At 45.4% G+C, this 24967-nt stretch overlaps 1 protein-coding gene across 3 annotated transcripts in view; it reads right to left on the reverse strand.

Moving 5' to 3' along the window:
- Positions 1 to 8191: 8191 nt before the first annotated feature.
- The window catches only part of LOC148451052 (regulator of microtubule dynamics protein 3-like), a 164817-nt gene continuing 148041 nt past the window's right edge, over positions 8192 to 24967 (reverse strand). For all 3 annotated transcript variants that reach the window (XM_088462333.1, XM_088462334.1, XM_088462335.1), the window contains 2 exons: positions 8892 to 8972; positions 8192 to 8585 (listed from right to left, as the gene is read on the reverse strand). In XM_088462333.1, coding sequence (XP_088318459.1) covers positions 8505 to 8585; positions 8892 to 8972 — 162 coding nt within the window. In that variant the 3' untranslated portion in view covers positions 8192 to 8504. The remainder of the gene's footprint in view (positions 8586 to 8891; positions 8973 to 24967) is intronic.

The following is a 24967-nucleotide window of genomic DNA, read 5'->3' on the forward strand; positions in this document are numbered from 1 at the left end:
TTTCTACATTTGAATCTGGAGTGCTGCCTTGTTCTTTACCAGGACTTTGGACATTTGCATTATTTTTTCATGAAGGCACCCATAACGTTGTACGGATTACCCAGAGTGCCAGGCTTTTTATATATATATATATATATATATATATATATATATATATATATATACATACATACATATATACATACACACACACATACATACATACACTGTATGTATATATATATATATATATATATATATTGTGACACAGTTAGGTTAGGGGGTCCCTCTCCTGGGTAGAGGACTCCTTCCTTTCACACACAGCAGCTGGGAAACAGTACGCCAGACTGGATGCAAGTACAAGCTGGTCGGCGCCAGTCTTTATTGTACAATGTCAGAAACAAACAAAGTAAACATAAATATAAATCCTAGCCCTGTCGGGGCACTAACTTCACAGGTAGTTCCCTCACTACCAGAACCTGGCAGGGCCTAATGCCCTCACCAGCAACAAGGGCACAGCACAACACTTACAGTTAGGTTTTCAAGTGTCTCTGAGCAAACTCCCTGTCTGCTCTCCCAGGTGAGACAATCAGCCCTCAACACACTAGGCTTATATTGGCCACTCAGGTGGAAGCCCTAACAAGCCTGTTACCAGGCTAAGAGAACCAAAACCTGGAGTGGCCGTGGGTGGAGCCCTCCCTCTCCTCTCACCCACAACCCCCAGGTCCCAAACCGGCTTTTCAAAAAGCCGAGACTCAAGCCTGCTACACTGCAGACTTTCTCCTGGAGGTTTAAAACACATAAGACAGGAATCTGGGACAAATGTACCTGCCACAGACCACTTTACCAATGATCCTATCACATATCCCCCCCCCTTTGTTTCGACCTGTGGGGCGGAACAACTGAAGCCCCCAAACAATGAACGCGTGACAACGCGTCAGCATTGGCCAGCTGGCTTCCTGGCCTGTGTTCCACTGAAAATGTAAAAGTTTGTAACGCCAAGAACCATCTCGGAATTCTCGCATTACTGTCCTTATTTTCGGACATCCACTTCAAAGGGGCATGGTCAGTGATCAATTTGAACTTTCTTCCAACCAAGTAGTACCTGAGAGCCTCTAACGCCCACTTTATGGCCAACGCCTCCTTCTCCACTGTGGCATAGTTTCTCTCATGTACATTCAACTTTCTGCTTAGATAGAAAATAGGGTGTTCCTCACCCTCCTTGTTCTGGGACAGGACCGCTCCTATACCTACTTCTGATGCATCGGTTTGTACTATGAATTCCCTGTCAAAATTAGGAGTCATCAGGACTGGTTGGGAACACAACGCTACTTTCAACTCCTGAAAAGCTTTCTCCGCCTCAGGACTCCATTCTACCATGACTTTTTGTTTGCCTTTGGTCAGGTCAGTCAGTGGGACTGCCATGGTGGCAAAGTTGGGTATAAACCTCCTGTAGTACCCCGTAATTCCCAAGACGGCTCTCACCTGCTTCTTATTCAGAGGCCGTGGCCAGTTTTGTATGGCATCAACTTTATTGAGCTGAGGCTTTATCAGGCCTCTGCCAATGGTATATCCCAGATATTTTACTTCCTCCATGCCTAGACAACACTTTTTTGGGTTGGCTGTCAAACCTGCCTTATAGATGGAGTCCAACACTGCTTGTACCCTGGGTAAGTGAGACTGCCATTCAGGACTATGAATGACCACGTCATCCAGATAAGCAGCCGCATACCGTCTATGGGGCCTTAGAATCCTGTCCATTATTCTTTGGAAGGTAGCAGGTGCCCCATGTAGCCCGAAGGGCAACATCTTGTACTGAAACAAGCCCTCTGGCGCTGAAAAAGCTGTCTTTTGTTTGGCGCTCTCGGTTAACGGTACTTGCCAATACCCTTTGGTTAGGTCAAGAGTGGTTAAATACCTTGCCGTCCCTAGTCTCTCAATCAATTAATCCACTCTTGGCATCGGGTAGGCATCGAATTTTGAAACACTGTTCAACTTTCGGAAGTCATTGCAGAAACGCACACTCCCGTCGGGCTTTGGAATCAACACAATGGGACTTGACCATTCACTATGTGATTCTTCAATAACCCCTAACTCTAGCATATTTTTAATTTCTTTCGACACCGATTCTCTTTGGGCTTCTGGCAACCTATAGGGCTTTAGATTAACTTTAACCCCTGGGTCAGTGATGATGTCATGTTTAATGACCGAGGTTTTCCCAGGTACGTCAGAGAACAGCACCCTATTTCTGATCAGAAACTCCTTGACCTCTTGTTGTTGAATTGCCGACAGGGTTTTTGCCACTGTCACTTCGGGAACTAAGGGCCCTGGATTTACTGGAGGGGCTCGGACGGCCGACAGTGCCGTTCTATCTTTCCAGGGCTTTAACAGATTTATATGGTATATCTGTTCCGGCTTTCTTTTCCCCGGCTGGTAAACTTTGTAATTGACCTGCCCCACTCTTTCTAAGATTTCAAAGGGCCCTTGCCATTTAGCCAAAAGTTTATTTTCCACAGTGGAAACCAATACTAACACTCTGTCCCCAGGAGCAAAGCTGCGTAACCGAGCATTGCGGTTGTATACCCTCTGCTGTGCCTGTTGAGCCAGTTCCAGGTGCTCTCTCACTATCGGCACTACCGCAGCAATTCTCTCCTGCATTTGAGAAACATACTCAATCACGGTTTTGTAAGGACCAGACTGCCCCTCCCATGTCTCTTTGGCAATGTCTAGTAACCCCCTTGGGTGTCTCCCATACAACAAGTCGAAGGGTGAAAACACGGTGGAGGACTGGGGAACTTCTCTTATGGCCAACAATAAATACGGCAATAAGTAATCCCAATCCCTACCATCCTTGTCGACCACTTTCCTAAGCATGTGTTTTAACGTCTTGTTAAACCTCTCGACCAGCCCATCGGTTTGGGGGTGATAAACCGAAGTTCTTAACTGTTCAATTTTGAACAGGCGACATAACTCTTTCATGACTTTTGACATAAACGGTTTACCCTGGTCAGTTAGTATCTCCTTGGGTATACCCAGCCTGCTAAAGACATGAACTAGCTCTCTGGCAATGGTCTTGGTTGACGGATTGCGCAACAGGATCGCTTCCGGGTACCTGGTAGCGTAATCCATTATGACCAGAATATACTGGTGTCCCCTGGCACACTTCATTAAGGGTCCAACCAAATCCATCGCTATTCTTTCAAACGGCACCTCTATAATAGGCAATGGAACTAGTGGACCCTTAAAATGTGGCCTGGGAGCATGATACTGACACTCAGGGCAGGATGCGCAAAAGTCAGACACCTTTTTATGAAGCCCGGGCCAGAAAAACCTCTGCATTATTCGCTCAGTGGTTTTCTCTACCCCTAGATGGCCTGCCGTTATATGACCATGGGCCAGATCCAACACTGTTCTTCTGTAGGCTTTGGGAACTATTAGTTGTTCCACAATATCTTCCCCCTTCTTAGTCACCTGATATAACAAATCCTGACACATTGCAATGTGGGGATAGGACAAAGGACTATCAGGGTCTACGGGTTTACCATCAACTACTTTTACATTCTCCCTGGCTTTTACCAAAGTAGGGTCATTCAACTGCTCCATGGCAAAGACCTCTCTTCTGACCTCTAAATCAGGCAGACGATCACCTGGCCCAACAACACTTCCCACCTTAATGGGAGGCACATCAGTTGGCGGGCCACCGTCACGTTCCGCATTCTCTAGTTCGCCAACCATAGTAGAAAAAGGGAATAACTCTGACTCAGAAGAAACTCCCTCCTCCACTACATCGACTACCTTCTCAAATGGATCGGGGTTGTTCACCTCTGGAACAAAACGGCTTTCCCACAACTTCCAGAAGTGAGCAAAGTCTCTCCCCAATATTGCATCGTACACCAGACCATGCACCAAACCCACAGAAACTATAGCAGAGCCACATGGTGTCTCGATGTTCACCTCGGCCGTAAAATAATATTGAGTATCCCCATGTATGCAGGTCACACCAACAGTTTTCCCTGTATGCCTCAAGGGGTTCACCAGCTCAGCTTTTATAAGTGTCACCAAGCTACCAGAGTCTAACAGTGCCTCTACTCGGTTGCCATCTACAGTGAGTACACACATGTGCTTATCAGTCTCAGCCTGCCGGTCAGCCGTACAGGCTGTCTGTGCGGTAGACATGAGCAGTATCACATTGCATAGGTTCAGTTGTAAGTGAACAATTAGCGGCAATATGGCCGAAGCCACCACATCGGAAACACTGAGTCATATTAATGTCTAGTCGTTTACGGGGCAAGAACCTTCCTGGCCTGGCAGGCCCGTCTCCAGGTTCTACACCCTCAGTCTTAGGTACATTCCACCGCCCAGCACCCTTCTCCCCTGGAACAGTCTTACCAGTGTCCGTGGGAGTTCGCCGGTGCGCCATCGGGGCTCGGTGGGGCATACTCATCAGCTCCTCAGCCGCCACGTACCTCTCCACCAGCTCGACCAACTGATCCGCGGACTTAGGGTCTGCATGGCTCACCCACTTGCGCAGAGTCACAGGTAATGATCGCAGGTACCGGTCCATCACGACCCTTTCCACGATCTGTGGTCCCGTCAGCGTCTCGGGCTGTAGCCATTTTGAGGACAGATGGACGAGGTCATGCATCTGTGAACGTGGAGGCTTGTCCCTATGGAACTCCCAGCGGTGGACCCGTTGGGCACGAACAAAGGTGGTGACTCCCAAGCGAGTTAGGATCTCATGTTTTAGTTTTTTATAGTCCTTGGCATCAGCCAGGCATAAGTCGAAATATGCTTTTTGTGGCTCCCCAGACAAAAAAGGTGCCACCAGACTTGCCCACTGCTCCTTGGGCCAACTCTCCCTTTCGGCCGTTCTTTCAAATGCGGCGAGATAGGCCTCCACATCATCGCCCGAAGTCATCTTTTGAAGGAAGTGACTGGCTCGTACGGAGTGAGTGGGGGTGGGAGGACCAGTAGCAACATCTCTTGGCCGGGCGACCAGGTGCTGTAGCACCTCTTTTATGGCCTGGCAGGTTTCCTCGATGGCTACCTGTTGTTGCCTCTGGGCTGTCTCCAAGGCCAACAGTTGCACCCTGGTGGATTCCTGCTGAGCCCAGGTAGATTCCTGCTGAAGTTTGTTCGTCTCCTGCTGAGCTCTGGTAGATTCCTGCTGAGCTGCTGTAGCTTGGAGCAAGGCCTTAATCATGTCCTCCATTTTGTCCTGGGGTGTAGGTTGGAAGCTGAACCTTGCCTCTCTGAGCATTGGCTGACGCCTCCTCTATGGGACTCCAAGGACACAGTGTTATTTCCACACTCACAAACTGGGTGTCTGTCCCTTTAATTTTTAAACGGAAAGTTTTCCTCTTGCTGCAACTTCAGTGTGTGTGGTTGCCCGCATTCTCCACCATATTGTGACACAGTTAGGTTAGGGGGTCCCTCTCCTGGGTAGAGGACTCCTTCCTTTCACACAAAGCAGCTGGGAAACAGTACGCCAGACTGGATGCAAGTACAAGCTGGTCGGCGCCAGTCTTTATTGTACAATGTCAGAAACAAACATAAAGAAAACATAAATCCTAGCCCTGTCGGGGCACTAACTTCACAGGTAGTTCCCTCACTACCAGAACCTGGCAGGGCCTAATGCCCTCACCAGCAACAAGGGCACAGCACAACACTTACAGTTAGGTTTTCAAGTGTCTCTGAGCAAACTCCCTGTCTGCTCTCCCAGGTGAGACAATCAGCCCTCAACACACTAGGCTTATATTGGCCACTCTCAGGTGGAAACCCTAACAAGCCTGTTACCAGGCTAAGAGAACCAAAACCTGGAGTGGCCGTGGGTGGAGCCCTCCCTCTCCTCTCACCCACAACCCCCAGGTCCCAAACCGGCTTTTCAAAAAGCCGAGACTCAAGCCTGCTACACTGCAGACTTTCTCCTGGAGGTTTACAACACATAAGACAGGAATCTGGGACAAATGTACCTGCCACAGACCACTTTACCAATGATCCTATCACAATATATATATATATGTATATATATATATATATATATATATATATATATATATACACATATACATACACACACATCTACTAAATATACACAAAATAGAGTACACTTAACAACGTCACCCAAGTAGTAGTGCATTTTATTTACATACACCACCTTTGTCACCTTGGATGAAATTGGCGAGTGCCCTCTATTCTGTTCAAATTATATATATATATATATATATATACACACACACACACACGTACACATACATACACCCACCTATGCAGCCAATTATTATAAATATTGTACATATTTTAAATGTAGCAATGCTAAGAGGAATATTTGCATTCAACAAGATTGGAAGAACGCTGAACAGAACAGGAAGGTGATAGAAAAAAGGGGCTGGTGAGGTGCAGTCAGAGCCACTAGACTATAGAAACAGGTACAAATACTACAATGAATACTTGTCTCTATGAGAGTAACGTGACTAAACTTAACTAACCTTTTCTTTCGTTAAAAGCTAACTCATTATTTGCATGAGCTGTCCACTAAGGTTCATTTAACCATTACCTAAAACATATTATTAAACAAATATTCATGAACATACACAACTGTATTCCTGCTTCCACAATGTTTATACCAGCAATACGTAACCTTCCATCGAAAAGCTAAAATTTCTTTACTGTCTGCAGGAAAAATAATTATGTGTTGGTTATTTGTAACAATTGAATGTAATGTAATTTCTAATAAAAACACCTGACAAAATAACGCACTAGATCTCTCGGCTCTAGATAGGTTTGGGTTCCCTGTTGTATAAGTTAAATGTGTTGTACAGGGATTTCTCACTTTCCCAGCGATGGTATCAGCTGCAACAGTTATGATAAATTACAGATGTTGGAGAAGTGTGCATTTCTCTCCAAGGGGTATTTAAAATGTCTTTAGTACAAAGTTAAAATGTAGATTTATATGTGTAGCCATCTGTAAAATGTGCAAGTGCCTATTAGATTTACAAAAAAAATACTGTTTACTCCCGCTTAAAGTTTTTTCTTTGCACCAGACCAAAATGTTATTAAATAAAAGAAAACCCCATGTCAGGAATCAGGGAATAAATCAATGTACATTGTGCAGTTTTTTTTAAACACAGGTAAGCCTCTATACAAGTGAACAAACTAACTATCAAACCAACCATAAATTACTTACTTATTTTAGTCTAATTCAACTTTAGACACACACAAATTAGATGGCCAAGTTGATCTTTCGTAACTAAGTTACTGGGCAGCCTCTTTGCGAATGATTAAAATTCAAACCAGGCAAATTGAGGTGAAATCGGAATGGAGAATTCTATGTATCTGACAAACAAAAGCATTTCGGGGGGTGCAGAGTAGCCCGATGTACACTGTGATCCAATGCCTCAACTTGGAATATGAATGGCCACTCTGTACAATGGCACCTGTGTAGTCACTTTTACTTTTGGATTTATTAGAAATTTATGTTTTGCAGTTCATTTTTTCAATTTATAGAATATTACCTTAAGATACACTACTGTTAAGCACCAGAACATAATAACAAAATCATAAAGGAGCTTTTTTGTTATGTGAAACTGGATACACAAGGTAGGAAGGCATGGTTAACATTAAACAACAGAATAAAGGTTAAGTGTAAACATAGGCAGTATTTCTATCTAGATAAAAACTGTAACTAATCCGATAGAAGCAGATCTTGGCACAGACACACACTGGCAATGAAAGCAAAATATGTCCATCCACACTAGATGTAAGACTCATGCGGCAATTGTATTGCACGGCATTTATTTCTCTGAACACTTGTGTGTGTCATTACAGCCTGGTAAACTTTAGCAAACTGGTCATAAAAGCTCTATTGTGATATTTCAAACCAATAAAATTAAAATACACTTAGTGCATTACTGTATTTTATTTATTGAAAGTGGTATATTTAATTTGGGCAGATTTAAGGGGGGATTCAATGAGCCCCGATATTTTTTCGTGTGCAAAAAACTGTCTTTCACGTTTTTTTTTCACATTTTGCAATTTTTTTGTTTTTAAGGCTATTCAATTAGCCCGAAATCCGTGAAATCCACATAGAATCCATGAAAAAAGGTCATAGCCCTATATGTTTTTGACCGCAATACCTGGATTTGACTTGTGCCAGTGTATAAAGTAAACAGAAGAAAAAACACAATATTTAAATGTTTATTAGCTAAAATAGTTAAAACAATAAATTTTTCTTGGAAAGCAGAATTAATTCTTTCAACTTCATTGCACAATAACCATGCAGGCAGGAGGCCAAGGCACAAGGACGTTGAGATCAGAGAATTAGGCTGCCCACACACAGGCACATCCTGACCTTGTCCCTGTCAGTTTGCCTACCTGTAGTTTCACAAAGTAAAACATAGGTCAGTAGTTTAAACAACAAAATCCCACAGGAACACGGTCAATAATAAAGTCACATCTTCAGGTGAATAAACTAACTTTCAATTTATTCATTCATTGATCCCTTGCTGGAATATCACTGGTCATCACTACGCGGTATTTATTGCAGTATCACTTTCTGCACCAAGTGACAACAACATCTCCTCAATAACTGGAGCACTTTCTTTATCCTGGTGCCAAAAAACAAGAAAATACAATTGTTTATAGGAAATGGTTAAAGCAATCATAATGTAATAACAGAGCCTTTCTTGTAAAGTTAAAAAAGCAGAATCGCTGACACGTTGCAGATTGTTTGTAAAATAGTACATTGCGAGTGAGCACCGCATTAGTTACTCTGTGATCTAATGCTCTAGCATCATTTATCTAGGTAGTGTTTACAGTCACAATTGTGAGCACTATCTCCAGATGCAGAAGTGTCAGCATTCTTCAGCTAAAAGATCTGAAAACAGAAAAGAACAGATAAATGCAATGCGTACTTCTTTAGTGCGCTCAGGCAGCTCTGCGGCCAGCGATATCCAGTGGTTGGCACTGCCGATGTTTCCCAAGTCCCTGTAACACTGAGAATCAACAGGATTAGTATTGATTTTTGTTAAGAAAACATTTGAACCATTCAAGTTGTATATATATTTAAATGTGTTTTAGAATTTGAACTTAATCCTAGGTGAACAATGTTCCCAGTCACATTGTTTTTTCAATATGGCCAATACTGTACTTTGCAAACAGTACACAAACTGACACCTTTCAATATGTTACATATTGCTTTTATAGAGCCATATATTATGTGAGAAAGAGCTTGACGTCTTCAGTTTTTTTTTGTGGGATCAAAGTCATTAAAGCTAATTGGAGGGTCAATGATAGAGAGACCAGATTAGCGCAAACCGAGATGGAAATGATTTATTCCCTCAAATCGTTAGCACCTGCAGGATTAAATGTAGATTTTGAGACTAAATGGTTTTTATAAAGTTTATGTGGATTATGTAGTTTTTGATTTTTTGGAGTTTTATCTTTCATTTTTACCTGATATTAGGATGATATTTTGTATAATACTAGTATTATCTCCATTACTGATATGTTTTATTTTCTCCGCATGTATATTCCACCACTTATGATATGGTGAAAAGGATTGCATGTACGGAATTCTTATCCTGTGAAAAATTACTAAGTCCTGAATTTGGTCTAACACAAAATGGCCTCCGGAGCTACAATCTGAGTCCTGGTCTCCTGATATACACAATTATCCCCGGAAGTTTAAAGTCCGTCATATCCGGCCATTGAGAACCTCCGTATGACCATTTCCGGGAGTTGGAAGATGGCCGCGCCTGATGATCAGGGGACTGGATACTTCCGATTTTTGTTTGCGGCGGGTGGGGAGGCATTGTGGATGCACTGCAGGTCATCTCCGGTTGGACACGCGGGAATGTATGTCCCGCCAATTACGTCATTGTGGCATTCCGTTTTGGCCGACGCAGAAATGCGGGCCGGAATTAATGATGGACTGTCAATCCGTATAAACCTTACCTTATTTTATGAAAGTGTATTTTAATGCTGAGATGCAAGTTTGTTATGGGGATTGTACCCGTTGAGTGATCAGGAAAGATATTTTTGGTATATTTATTTCGGGATACATATGAATAGAAATGTTTAGTCCTATCCAGGTTTTTGAGAAAATATTGGATGGGTTCCTCCCAATATTCATTGAATGTGGTTAGGGTAGGTATATAAACCCACACATGGATGATCCCTACACACCTTGAGGAAGAACCTGAGGGGTTCGAAACGCGTTGGTGGTGAGGGATTCTTCATTCAGTGGGCCATAGATTTATTTGCATAAAGATTATTTCTGATGTAAATTATATCTTTTGGAAGGCCTATACTGCATGGATTGGACTATTTTTATGTTGTTTTTTATGCTGCTGTGTTTGGAGAATTAAAAAATATATTTTTTTAAAATACCTGAACACCTACATTTTATGGAGCGACGCTGTATATATAAGTGAGGACCTAGATGTTTCACTGTATGGCATTGCAGACTTGATCTTTGGAGGGGTAAAACCCTTGAGAAAATTACATTGGATATATAAAGATACCTTTTGTGGAATATCCAAACCTGAATTCAGGTGAGTTCATGTTCTCAGGGGGGATACCTGTATGTAACATCCTTAAATTAGGACTAAGGAAGAAATTTTAAAGATACCTTTTGATGAATACATCTCACCTAGGACAGGTGAGTTATTCACGAGTCCTTCTTGGTTATACCTACTACAGATTGGATGTACACATAGACTGTGGTTTTGCTTCTCTTCTTTCTTTTTATTGAGAGGAAGATTCCATCTGGAACCTAGAGATAAGGACAGTGCCCGTTGGACCATTCATTCTTGTTTTGTTTATATGTGCTAAGGTGTAGTGCGCCTAAGAGTGGACTAGGGCTGCAGTCCGGGAGCGCAGGCTGTTGTGGTGAAATCTTTTTTGGTCTTCAGTATTGGTTTCATCTTGGCGTATGGCTACAAGGTAAGAATGTGATACGAAACTCATTAAATTAGAATATAATACAGTGTGGCATAACTGCGGTATATGATAATACCTTCCGCTCAGACAGCTTTCCCAAGATTCTTTGTTTTATTACCAAACCCAAAGATAAATAGGAAAGAAGAGTTCAACATATGAATGAAAAATGAAAAAGCCGACATCCCCATTAGCTCATGTGTGGTATCTGCTTATTATTAGTTAGCTGAGTACGGCAGAGGAGACAAGGTCAATGTTCCTACAAATACACAGATAGTGATGTTTTAAATATGCAATTTTCACACAGGAAAAGAATCCCCAAAATATAAATCAGTATAACACTATAAGTCATAACAAAGCAACAACTGGTCTATCTCGTTTCAAGCTTTACTTTGCTTTATTCCTACAAATGAAATGTCTATTGATATGTTGTCTGCAAGAACAGTGCATTCTGGAGTTTCAAGGGTATATTTACTAAATTGCTGGTTTATAGAAGTGGAGATGTTGCCCATAGCAACCAGATTCTAGCTATTTTCTTCTAGAAGGCGCTAGATCAGGGATGGGGAACCTCAGGCCCGGGGGCCGTATAAGGCTCCCGGAATCATTTGGTCTGGCCCTCAAAGCTTTCTCTGCTAGCCTCATTTGGCTAGCAGGGTGCCTATAATAGCCAAAATGTATGCAGTAGTGAGGCCAGGAGTGTCCTTAGGACGCTTAAGACGGTCACACCACTGCACTTACAGCTCCACAATCCTGAGGATGCTCCGGGCATTGCTGTAATCACCGGCGATTGTGGATTGTGGCCCTGCCCCTGTGTGATATCACAAGGAGGGGGCGTGGCCAGTACCAGGCCCGCGAATAATGTTATATATATATATCAAAATGGCCCTCGGCAGAAAAAAGGTTCCCCACCCCTGTGCTAGATAAATAAGTAGTATCTGATTGGTTGCTATGGGCAACACCTCCAATTATATAAACCCACACTTTAATAAATATAGCCACCAGTGTCAGGCTGTTATAGCAATTTTGGCCATTATATTATAGCACTTACAAAGAGTCTGCTCACCCCCAATGTACCTTACACTGGTAGACATCCAATTTCTCAATTACTTCGAATTTTGATATGGACAAACTTGGCAATAGCATCTTGCAGAAGTCTCCAGCCAGTTAAAAGCAGTAATAAACTTAATCTGGGATTGGAGGGCTAACATTCTAAATAAAAAGGCATATTTCATCTGTGAGCACATAGTAATGTTGCAGAAAGCATTAAACTCCCCATCGCCTGATGAGTGTTCCCTCCTACTGTACACGTAAACCATCAACCATAATCATAATGAAATAACGACACAGAGACTTGTATAAGGGGAAAGGAAGGTCAGCTTATTTATAAACTATTTAATATATAACTGAACTAACTAATAGAAGAAGAAAGACAGACAAAGTATGGTTATGCAGAAAGAACGGCCCCACAATGCAAGATCACCAACTGCATACTCACACCGATCTTCTAAATGGGAGGCAAGCAGCCAGCCCATTACCACGCCCAAGGTATCCACCTCCCACCCCAATGACACATTGCGAGGCCCACCTGGACCGGTAGTGCCGCTGACCCAAGTAGGGTAGAATCAGCCCAAGCCATGTATTGGAAGGGAGAGCAACTCAAGCTCCATGTATTGGAAGGGAGAGCACCTCAAGCGCCACCTCAACAGTAGCAGTGGTGACTGCTACTGTGCTTTCCTGCCACAAGAAAAGCCAACACCAAACAACTCAATGAACTAGGGAGGGAGGGCGGAAAACTGCCGACCAGAGAAATTTCTATGAAAATGGCTGCCAAGCAGAAACTCTGAAATAGCACTGAAACACCCATCCCCTAACCGAACCATACCCAAACTCCACAAACTACCTTACTAAACAATTAAGCTCTTCTTGTCCAGAGGTAGACACCGACAGGCTTGGGTGTTTAATTACCTCCATGCATTTGAAATGCACTCCGTCCTACTTATAAGGCAATGTAACTGACACTTTAATATGAATAACAATTGTTTTGTGAGTTCTATTTCAGTTGAAAAACGACAAAAATCTGCTGACTCTGCAATTAATGCAGCATATAACAAAATTAGATGGTACATACCAGACACCAAAGAAGGCAGTCTGACCTACATACAGCCATGGCCAAAAGTTTTGAGAATGACACAAGTATTGGTTTTCACAAACTTTGCTGCTTCAGTGTTTTTAGACCTTTTTGTCAGAGGTTACTATGGTATAGTGAAGTAAAATTACACACATTTCATAAGAGTCACAGGCTTTTATTGACAATTACATTAAAGTTTATGCAAAGAGTCAATATTTGTTGAAGGGGCGGCCATCAGTCAGTATGTGGCCCAGAAGTTGACTGACAGTATGCCAGGGTGAATTGCAGAGGTCTTGAAAAAGAAGGGTCAACACTGCAAATATTGACTCTTTGTATAAACTTAATGTAATTGTCAATAAAAGCCTGTGACACTTATGAAATGTGTGTATTCTTTCTTCACTATACCATAGTAACATCTGACAAATAGGTCTAATAACACTGAAGCAGCAACTTTGTGAAAACCAATACTTGTGTCTTTCTCAAAACTTTTGGCCATGGCTGTACAGTTCTAAAAACCACACAAGAGTTAGCTCCAGGAGATTAACTATATTAAACTTAATTAAATAAAAAATACAGGAACAATGAGCAGTTAAGGAACATTACGGTTCAGGTTTCAAGACTATTTAATCCAGGGACATAGCAAGACCTATAGGGGCCCCATAGCAACATTTCCACAGCCTGCCCCCCACTACTCAGAGCAGGGCAGCACATCTGCTGTCACAGGCGCGGCTGGCACTGTCTCTCATCACAAATGCTGGGAGGAGGAAAGGTCACAAGAGTAGCCATGGCCATGAGTTAAACATTAATGGCAGTATTGAATTATGGCCATTTTATATCATACGCATTAGGATTAAGGACACTATCATATTGTTATAAAAAATATATTATATTACTTACTATATGCTGATCACCATAATTTATTCATTTAAGTCAACTAAGCAGGCAGATGTGCAAACATTAGATCATTTACAATCATTCTGCTGGGCCTTTCTCATTAACTCTTCTGCCGGGCTGGCTTACCATGCCTGCCGTGCCAGCCCACCCTGCCTACCAACCCGAGCTGATTCAAGCGTCTGCCCGGTCAATTGCAGCACCTGGATTTGCATTCCTCACTGCGGACTGCAGTGTCATTGGCTCTCGGCAAGCAGGCACTTCCGGGTGCCGTTAGCTGGGAGCAGCAGAAAGGTGTAGGCGCTGCTGCTCCCTTGCATGATTACTGGCTAGTGTGCGGGGGAGGCTGAGTGTTATACACTAAGCACCCTCCCCTTCCCCACTCAGATCTTGGTCCACAGTTAAACAGGACCTACTCAGAGCCTGGTGTATAGTGAGATGTGCCTACTCATAGCATGGTATGTAGTGAGGGGGGCCCATTCAAAGCATGGTCTGTATTGAGAGGGGCCCACTCAGAGCCTGGTCCATAGTGGGGTGGGAATTGAGAGCCTGGTACACAGTGAAAGGGACCCACTCAGAGCCTGGTCCATAGTGATAGTATTCCACTCAGTGCCTGGTCTGCAGTGAGAGGGGCAACTCAGCGCCTGGTTCGCAGTGAGAGGATCCCACTCTGAGTGCGGTGGTTATAGGTGCTGTAGTTGAATGCTTGCAGAGAACAATTTCTTTAGCTAGCAGATGGGAAGCTCTGGGACATACACTGCCCAATCTACCCCACTCGGCCACAGAAACATACACTGCCTGCCCTATGCCCCCCCCAGGGACATATACAGCCCACCCTACACCTGCCCCCCCCCCCCAACCCCAGTGATATAAATGAATCAACTCCCCCTCCCACCCCACTTCACCAGTTTCATTTGTGTGACTGATGCTGTTGTATAAAGATGCACAAAGCATGATAGCAGCATCTGTAGACAATGAACAAGGCATCTTAGTCCTTGCATATTTAGAAGCACAGATGTACATCAGGGAAGGACATTGTAGCAGCATTAGCATAAACTCGCAGAAGCAATTGCAGCTAAAAAGAAAGGCTGCAAATGTCCATCTCAGAATCAGGCCCTATGAGGAGGAATACCACTACACTTGACAGATCCAGTCCCCTCAACAGACCCCATCCATTCAAAAGACACTGCTCCCATTAGGGATGCTCCCATAAAGTTCCCAGGTTGGGTTTCCATTCTAATCCACCTCTGAGGCCTTGTGTCTGCTAAGTTAGCTAAGAACCTCTTTCCTAACATGGCAACCTGCTGCAGAAATGTGGGAGCACTATTTAGCTCATTATAACCACTCAGTTACATATATATATATATATATATTTTTTTTAAGTCCTACATGACCAGGGCCCAAGATACTTGAAGCAGCTTCTGATCCCTTACTGTCCTACTCGATCACTGCGATCCTTTAGCGAAAGACTATTTAAAGTACCTAGATCTTGAAAACTTCATTTGGGGATCAAGCTTTCAGCTTTGTAGCTCCGAGTCTATGGAACTTGCTCCCTCGCAGTTTGAGAAGACTTCACTCTAAAATCCTTCAAAAATAGACTCTAGACTTACCAGTTCACCCACGCATTATGATTAACATTATTATCATTTTATAAGCGCAGAACATACTCATGACATTCTTTCTACAATGGAAATCAAATATTGATTGGGAAGTTCTTCCCAACACTATTGCAGAAGTTCCCATAACTGTGTTGCACTTGTAGGTTGCTTTGCTTTCACCCATCTGTCCAGTTCATCCTAAACCAACTGGGGTCTATTTCTGAAGACTCTGCTGGCCATTCCATGATTTGAAGTCTTCGAGGTCATAGGGTCCACAGGATCTACCTTGGGGTATGTAGTTGGAGTGATCCACTGCACCAAACAGCATACAGCTTTGAAGCTCCCAGCATGCACTGGTACTCCCTCCTATATGTCCCGCCCCCAGGTACAGGCATTCAGATTGTAACAAGCCTAACGGCAAGAGGCGGAAAGTGGAGAAGGAAGTACAATGTAGCCAAGAAACTCTCTCAAAATACGAAGAGGGAAACAGTGATACAAAAAAGCAAAGAACAGATCCCAGCTGAGGATCCCTGAAGAAGAAAATTAGAGTTATGGTCTAACATACCTCAGTTAATTACTTTTCTTCGAGGTCCATAGGGTCCACAGGGCACCCACCCCCTTATGCACTGTCAGGGGGTGGGCGCCCTGTGGACCTCGAAGAAAAATAATTAACTGAGGTATGTTATAGCATAACTCTAATTTTCTTAGATTTCGGCAGAACCTCCTCTTCCGCTATACTGAGGACAGGTCTAACCGCTCTCACCAGAGAGGGGACATCCACAGAGGATTGATGGTCTTCTTCCACTGAGCAAGACCCTGAACTCTGAGTATCAGAGTGCGATGAGGAGGTTGAGTCAGAATCCTGAGGCAACATCTGAAGAGAACCTCTCTTATGCCCCTGCTTTACAGCCACTTGTCTATTCGACTGCAGCAACTGCTGAGGGGCTATAGACGGCTGCATACTCTGACTAGAGTGAGCAGAAGAATCAAACCAACAGGGATTCATGTGGGACATATACATAGAAGGATGAAAATGCTGTGGGTACACCATAGCAGGAGGCAATATCGTGGCAGGAGCATGCGACGCTGCGGCCCTGTCCACCAAATGCGACAACACCTGAGACCAAGAGGCCACCCAGGGTGGTTCTTGTGCTGGTGCAGGTGTACAAGATAGAAAAAGTGGCTGTTTACATCAGACACTACACAACCCATCTTGCACAAAATCCTGCTAAGACAGGCCTGCAAAACAGGATTTACATGATTTTAGCACAGGAGGCTCAATCCTTCCGTCCTTTACCTTTACACATAATGTGTAACAGGTATAAGGTATAGAGTATAAATGCAATGTGACTTTATAAGAAAAAACCCACACACCTTCAGAGGGATGAGGAGAAACACAGGGATAGACATATCTGACAGTTTGAAAAGGCAGTATAAATACAGCACCTAGCATCACAGTCACATACAATGCATATATAATCAAATGCTAATGCAAATGGACTCTGAATCAACTGACCAGCCCCCTCAGGGGTATTGGTAGGATATAGAGTGCTATATACCTGAAGAAAGAGAGAGGTATGCCGGGAGAAAGACCTAACCTCTGAGACCAACAGCTTTCAGCAGCGCACCCAAGGTGGACTGTGAGCATCTCACATACGAGGTGGTCAGAAGTAGCAAACCAGACGCGGGAATCCGCAACCGTAAGTTGCATCTGGGTTGGGAGAGGAGCGGCTGGGGGAGCGCCTATCTCCCCATAGCTGCGATTTTGATGGCACGGGTACACTGGCCTCACAGTAGTAGATGCTCCTAGTGCATCTACTACCAGTCAGTGGAGACAGACGATACGGCCCCGGCTGCCTTAGTGAGGACGCGTTAAACTAGACCTTCACCTGCAGCTGCCTCCGATGAGTCTCCTACATCGGAGGCCTGGACTGCTTCACGCACAATTCCCCACATGAGGAATCATCTTACCTGCCATCTCTGTGAATCCAATCACAGTCCGGACCCCAGCGACGCCGCTAGCCGAGCCAAGCTGAGGCCCGTCGAAATCCCCAGGGCATATAGCGCTACAGGTATTTCGGCATTAGCGGAGGTAGAAGCAGTCGCAGTATGTGCATCGTATTCGGCGCCTAATACCGCTAAACTCAGAAGTTCAAAAAACTAAGGTATATCAAAAAAAGGGAAAGCCTGGGACTGCCTAGTCAGTCCCGCTGTTAAAACGGTGCGTCTGGATACTTGCCGCGCACCAAACAAAAAACAAGAGATATGGTAAGAAATTACCTTTGTTATCTCTATTTCTACGAGGTCCATAGGTTCCACAGGATACCTTGGGGTATAGGTGATGACGTCAGTCACAGGCACCACAGAGTTAAGTTTTTCAGCCTCCCAGGATGCACTGGGGTCCCCCTCCTATACCCCGCCCCCGAGCCAAGGCAAATCAGTTACGTAATAAGCCCCAGGTCGGAGGAGGAGAGGAAAGAGAGAAGAAAGATCTGGAACACACAAGAAACACATTCTCACCAGAAGGAGACGGAAAAACCGGTGACCAGATAAAATCCCATCTGCAGTACAGGTGCAACAGGGCGGGAGTCCTGTGGAACCCTATGGACCTCGTAGAAACAAAGGTAAGTTCTTACCATATCTCTTATTTTCTACTGCAGGTTCCATAGGGTATCCACAGGATACCTTGGGGATGTCCTAAAGCAGTATCCTTTAAGGGTGGGGACGCTCCTGTGCTGTAAGGAGAATCCGCAGCCCGAAGGAAGCATCCTGAGAGGCGTAGGTATCAAAAGCATAATACAGTACGAACGTATGGACAGATGACCACGTGGCTGCCTTGCAAAGCTGAACTGCTGAGGCGCCACGTCGAGCTGCCCACGAAGGACCCACAGACCTAGTGGAATGAGCCCTGACCGAAGATGGAACGGGAAGACCTTCATGAGCGTAAGCTTCAGAAATAGCCAGGCGAATCCATCCTGCCAACGTTTGTTTAGTGGCAGGCCAACCCTTCTTCCGGAAGCCATAAAGGACAAACAACGAGTCCGACTTCCGTAAAGAAGCGGTGGGGTCAACATAGATTTTTAAGGCCCGCACCACATCCAAGGTGGCCTCACCAACCGAAAGGTCCTGTGAATTAAAGGCTGGTACAATAATTTCCTTGTTGATATGGAAACTAGATACCACCTTTGGGAGGAAACCAGGGCGAGTACGAAGCACCGCCCTGTCAAATTGAAAAATGAGAAAGGGAGGTCGACATGAAAGAGCCCCTAATTCTGAGACCCTTCTGGCTGAAGCAATGGCCAGCAGGAATACAGTCTTAGCCGTAAGCCATTTTAAATCCACTGAGCCCAGCGGTTCAAAAGGAGGTCCTTGGAGAGCCCTTAGGACCACAGCCACATCCCAAGGAGCCACAGGTGGAACAAAGGGAGGCTGTATACGAAGAACACCCTGCATAAAGGTGCGGACATCAGGAAGTGTAGTAATCCTACACTGAAACCACACTGAAAGAGCAGAAATCTGCACATTCAGAGAAGAAAGGCGAAGACCGTGATCCAAGCCCGCCTGTAGGAAAGCAAACACTCGGGATATCCGGGACACCTGAGGATCATAGCCTTTAGGGCGCCACCACTCAAAAAAAGTATGTCATACTCGATGGTAAATCCTAGCCAATGTAGGCTTCCGAGCTCTTAGCATGGTCTTAACTACAGAGCTGAAAAAACCCCTGGATGATGAGAGGGGTTTCTCAACAGCCACGCCGTCAAAGAGAGCCGACCGAGGTCCGGGTAAAGACAAGGACCCTGTGTCAACAGGTTTGGACGTAGAGGCAACCGCAGAGGAGCGTCTACGGAGAGACTTCGAAGGTCTGAGAACCATTGACGTCTGGGCCACTCTGGAGCTATCAACAAGAGCTTGCCGCCCTCCTGTTTGAATTTTTGGATCACCCGAGGAAGAAGGGAGAACAGAGGAAAGAGATACGCAAACTGGAAGGTGCACCGGACTGACAGAGCGTCTACTAGAAACGCCCCCGTGTCTCTTGTTCTTGACCCGTACACAGGCAGTTTGTTGTCGTGTCGGGAGGCCATGAGGTCTATTTCCGGAAGGCCCCACTTGTCCACCAGGAGTTGAAATACCTCCTGGTGAAGAGACCATTCTCCCGGATGTACGTCCTGCCGGCTGAGAAAGTCCGCTTCCCAGTTGAGGACTCCCGGGATGAACACCGCTGAGATGGCAGGGAGATTGCCCTCTGCCCAAACTAGAAAGTGGGACACCTCCGTCATCGCTGCCCGACTTCTGGTTCCTCCTTGGCGGTTTATGTAAGCCACCGTGGTGGCGTTGTCCGATTGGACTTGCACGTGTTATCCTTGTAGGACCAGTCTTGAGTGACGGAGTGTATTGAACACCGCGCGAATCTCCAAGATGTTTATTGGAAGTTCCGCTTCTGCCGGAGTCCACCTGCCCTGGAACAAGTGTGGACCCGTGACCGCTCCCCAGCCTCTGAGGCTGGCGTCCATTGTCAAAAGGACCCAGTTCTCCACCAAAAAGGGACATCCTTTGTTCAGGTGAGTTGTTTGCAACCACCAGGCCAGAGACAGACGGACCTCCAGAAAAAGCACCATGGTCTGCGTCTTTATCCGATGAGGCAACCCGTCCCATATGGACAGGATCAATTGTTGCAGAGGTCTGGAGTGAAACTGGGCATATTCCACCATGTCGAAGAGTGACACCATGGAGCCAAGTAACCTTATCGCCGAGTGAATAGACACTCGGTGGCACTGAAAACAACTGTGTACCTTCGTCTGCAATGCAGAGATCTTATGCGCCGTCACAAAGATCCTCTGCTGTTGCGAGTCCAACAAGACCCCCAGATGGAGAATCCTCTGTGAGGGAACAGGGTGGATTTCTTCCAGTTTATCAACCAGCCGTGATTCTGCAAACTGAGATCATCAGCTACAGATTAAGCTGGAGGATCTCTGGAGACCTTGCTAACAACAGAAGGTCGTCAAAATAAGGTAATAAGCGGACTCCCTGCATGCTCAGGTGAGCCGCCATGACTGCCATGAACTTGGTGAAAACCCGAGGCGCTGTTGCTAGACCAAAAGGCAGAGCCTGGAATTGAGAATGTTTGTCGCGTACTGCAAACCTGAGGAATTGTTGATGCGTTAAGACAATGGGGACATGCAGGTAAGCGTCCTGGATGTCCAACGACACCATGAAATCCCCAGGCTCCATCCCCAGTATGATGGAATGCAGGGTCTCCATCATGAACCGAGGCACCCTCAAAGACTTGTTGAGGGATTTGAGGTTGAGAATAGGACGGTAAGACCCATTGGGTTTCTGCACCAGAAAGAGATTGGAATAGAAACCCATGCCCCTCTGGGATAACGGAACAGGCACTATAACTCCAGCCTGGAGCATAGAGTGCAATACTTTCTGCAATTCCAGGGCCTTGTTGTGATCCGACGGAAGGCGTGTTGTGAAAAACCTGCTGGGGGGTCTGCACCGGAAGGATAGGGCATAGCCCCGAGAGACCACCTCGTGTACCCAAGTGCCCTTAGTAGTCAGATACCAACACTGGGCGAACCAAAAGCAGGCGGCCTCCCACTTTGGGATCCCCCAAAGGGAGGCCCAGGCAGCCAGGCCGAAGGCTTGTCGTCCGACTTGGTGGAAGGGCGCCTTGTACTCCAAGCTTGTTTCATGGGCTTGGTAGACTTCTTGGACCCGGCCTGTCTTGGAAAAGACTGTACTTTGGACCTACCCTGGGGCCTGTAGGGCCGAAAGGACACAGTACCCGACCCTGACTGGACTGGAGCCGATGGGAGACACGCAGACTTGGCTGCGGCCAAAGTAGCTACAATCTTGTCCAGGTCAGGGACAAACAGGACCTGTCCATTAAAAGGCAAACATTCCAAGCCCTTCTTGGAATCGGCGTCCGCCTTCCAAGAACGCAACCATAGGGTGCAACGAGCGGCCACAGCTGCAGAGGAGATTCTGGAGGTGAGGAGACTGATATCCAAGGCCGCCTCATTAATGTAAGTAGCCGAGTCTCTGAGATTACCAACTAACTCTGCCTGCTCTGCAGACGAGTCCAGAGACGCCTCCAAACTGTCAGCCCAGCACTCCATGGCTCTGGCCACCCAACACACAGCCATAGCCGGTCTGGACGCTCCTCCAGCAAGGTAATAAATGGACTTAAAGGATGCTACGGATCGCAAGGTGGAAATATGCCTTAAGGAGGACATAGAGGGCATGGGCAATGTAGCACTTCGTACTAGGCGTGTCACATGAGAATCCACCTGCGGAGGAGATTCCCACTTAGAGAAATAATTATCCGTAAATGGGTATGCAAAAGCCAAACGTTTTTGAGGCTGGTACAGTTTACCCGGATTTTTCCATGCCTCCTCTAAATGATCCACTAGTTGACCAGAAAGAGGAAAAACCATGGCATCACTCTTAATATCCTTAAAGAAGGCGTATTTAGATTTAGTAACGGGGGGATAGTCATCCTCAATAACTAAGGCCGTACGGACTGCACGTATTAGGCCCGGTATATAGACCTTAGACTTAGAATCTGTTTCTTTAGTACGCATGGGCTCCTGGTCAGAAAGGTCAAATATCTCACCGTCATCAGACGACACATCATCTTCATCATATTGAGCAGGCTGAGACGGTAATGGGACGCTTATACGACTGCAATGAAGACTCCCCCTGTAAAACGTCTGACAGGTGTTGCACCGAAGTGGACAAGGAATTAACCCACGCAGGCTCTTGTGAGACCTGGGGGGGCGACAGCGGGAGACTCTGGGGTACCACTAACTGTCAGGGGAAACCCTGCATGGGTGACGAAACCAAAGACTGCTGTGAAAACACCATTTGGGGAAACGCAGGGGGTGTCACTAGCTAACCCACTAGAGTTGTAAGCGCCTTAGCAAAACAAGCCCAGGGCGGCTCTTGCAACGGCGCAGTGACCGAAATCGGGCGTGAAAGAAAATAACACGCCGTATATAACACATCAAAGTTACCATCACCCTCCGCTAATGGTACATTACAGGTAGTACACTTAAGCTGGAGAGGAAAGTCACGTTCACTCTCAGACATGATGAGTGGAACTGAGCTGTATGTGCCACACCTCACAAGTACATACTTGTACAGTGAGGCAATAAGCACCCTGCAACACCGCACCGCAAGGGCTCTTAGCAGAGGAAGATAGGGATAGTAAAATGGCTGACAGTAGAAAGTGAACGTACAGGAGCAGAGAGGAGGCGGGCCCGGGGGAGGATCGCTGCACACACAGGAACAGACCGCTGTGGAGAGGCCGTGTGCAGCGGGGGAGGCGATGGCTGTGAACAGGGAAGGCGCGCTCCCCCGGCTTGCAATTACCCCTGGGACGCCGTGTGTGCTGCACATCACGGTCCGCTGTCCCAGGGGCATAGTGGAAGCGCAGGTTAATACCCGGCTCCACGCTGCAGCTGTCCCCAGGGAGCCCCCTGTCTGGGGACTTGGAACTGTGTTACCCCGCCGCTTACCTGGCCCCCTTGGATCCGGCCACAGTTCAGGTATCCGGGGTCACCGCTAGCTGTGACCCCAGATACCCACCTGCATCCCCGGATCGGTACCGGCGTTCTGGTACCAGCGGGGTGTAGGAGAGACAGCATGGACGTCAGTACTGACTGTCCATGCTGTACACTCAGATGTGCAGCCACAGCTGCATGTAGAAAAAAAGTTCAGGGGCCATAACAGCCCCCCTCTATGAAAGGTGCTCCGACTCCGAGCCAGGCACCAACGAAACTGATTTGCCTTGGCTCGAGGGCGGGGTATAGGAGGGGGACCCCAGTACATCCTGGAAGGCTGAAAAACTTAACTCTGTGGTGCCTGTGACTGAAGTCATCACCTATACCCTAAGGTATCCTGTGGAAACCCTATGGAACCTGCAGTAGAAAAACAGAATGTCTGTGGCTGGGGGCAGGGTATGTAGGGAGGAAGACCAGTGCATGCTGGGAGCTTCAAAGCAGTAAGCTGTTTGGTGCAATGGATCACTACAACTAAGGTAGATCCCACTACCCCAAGGTAGATCCTGTGGATCCTATGGACCCTGAAGAAATTTGTGATTCTGTGTCCGCAAGACTTTTTCCTCTCAGAGTTTCCAAGTGATTTCTGATGGTGTAAGACACTGTACTCGGACATCTTGGCTTTCTTTGCAATTTTTCTAAATGAAAGATCTACACTTTTAAAAGGGACATAACAGTCTGTCTTCCTTTGTTAATTGCCTTTTTCTCACCATAAAGATAGCAATATACTACTTCCTGCAGTGCAATACTGAGTGAATAATGCTTCAGAAGGGTGTACAATAATACCAGTACGTCTGTTCCACCATTGTGTTTATACAGACAGGGGTTTGTAATCAACTGCTAAAGTTTCAATAAAAACTGGAATAATGGGGGTGTTCTAAAGCATTTCACTGTGTGTGTTTATGCACACATACATACGTGCTGAGCCAGCCAAGCATTAGCCATTTTCTGAGGAAATGAGATGCAAATTTGTGCTTAAGTGCATTTCATCTACGGATTAAAAATTTGTCTACTGAGCTGAGAGTGCTCAACTATGTCGTCTCCTATAAACTGTATTGAGATCACCTGATTATTGTGCTGTGATCTCTCCTGGTTAAAATTGAAGACTGTTGGTTCAGTGTTATAATGATGTGCCCCTGATGAAGTTCCGCTTAGGGACGAAACGCGTTGGGTTTCCATCTCTTTTATGCACTAACATTTGATGTAAGAAACTTTATACAGTAATTACTGTTTTTATGGAATAAAATATTTTTTATATATCTGAGAAAGTTCCTTATTTTACTGATAGTGGCCATTTGGCCCTGTTTCTGGGTGTATTCTGGTGTGAGGGTGTCTTTCAGTGAGACTGCAAAGGACCATCGTATATCCTAAGAACGGTGTATCCACTACCTCCATGTAATTTTTTCACAAAAGATCAAGAAGGATTTAATAAGAATATTCTTGAGGAAAAAAAGGAATTTACCTTCTACCTCTTCATCTGGGACTGTTCATTTGAGCATTTTGATATCATTTATAGTATATTGTTCAATATTTTTAAAATTGTACCATATTTGGTTCTATAAAAAAAACGTTACATTTTATATGTGTTTTTAAGTGCTCTTTTTCTCTTTTTCTATTTTTGTGTACACATACATATATATTAATCAGCTCAATGATACACAGCTTTTACTGAATATTGCTGTAAAACAATCGTACTTGTAATGGCTCTTCAAATATCTAAATTTAAAATTCAAACAATTCACTCCTTTCTGAGCTGACGTCTAGTATTTAGTAACTAGGGTTAGGTTAGTGGTGTAGCCGCCAAGGGTGCAGGGACCTGGGGGAGGTACCGTTGCTGCTCCACGGCACCTACACTACAGGGTGCCTGT

Source organism: Taudactylus pleione, unplaced genomic scaffold, assembly GCF_031769625.1.
Source record: "Taudactylus pleione unplaced genomic scaffold, aTauple2 ptg001187l, whole genome shotgun sequence".
Taxonomy (NCBI): Eukaryota; Metazoa; Chordata; class Amphibia; order Anura; family Myobatrachidae; genus Taudactylus; species Taudactylus pleione.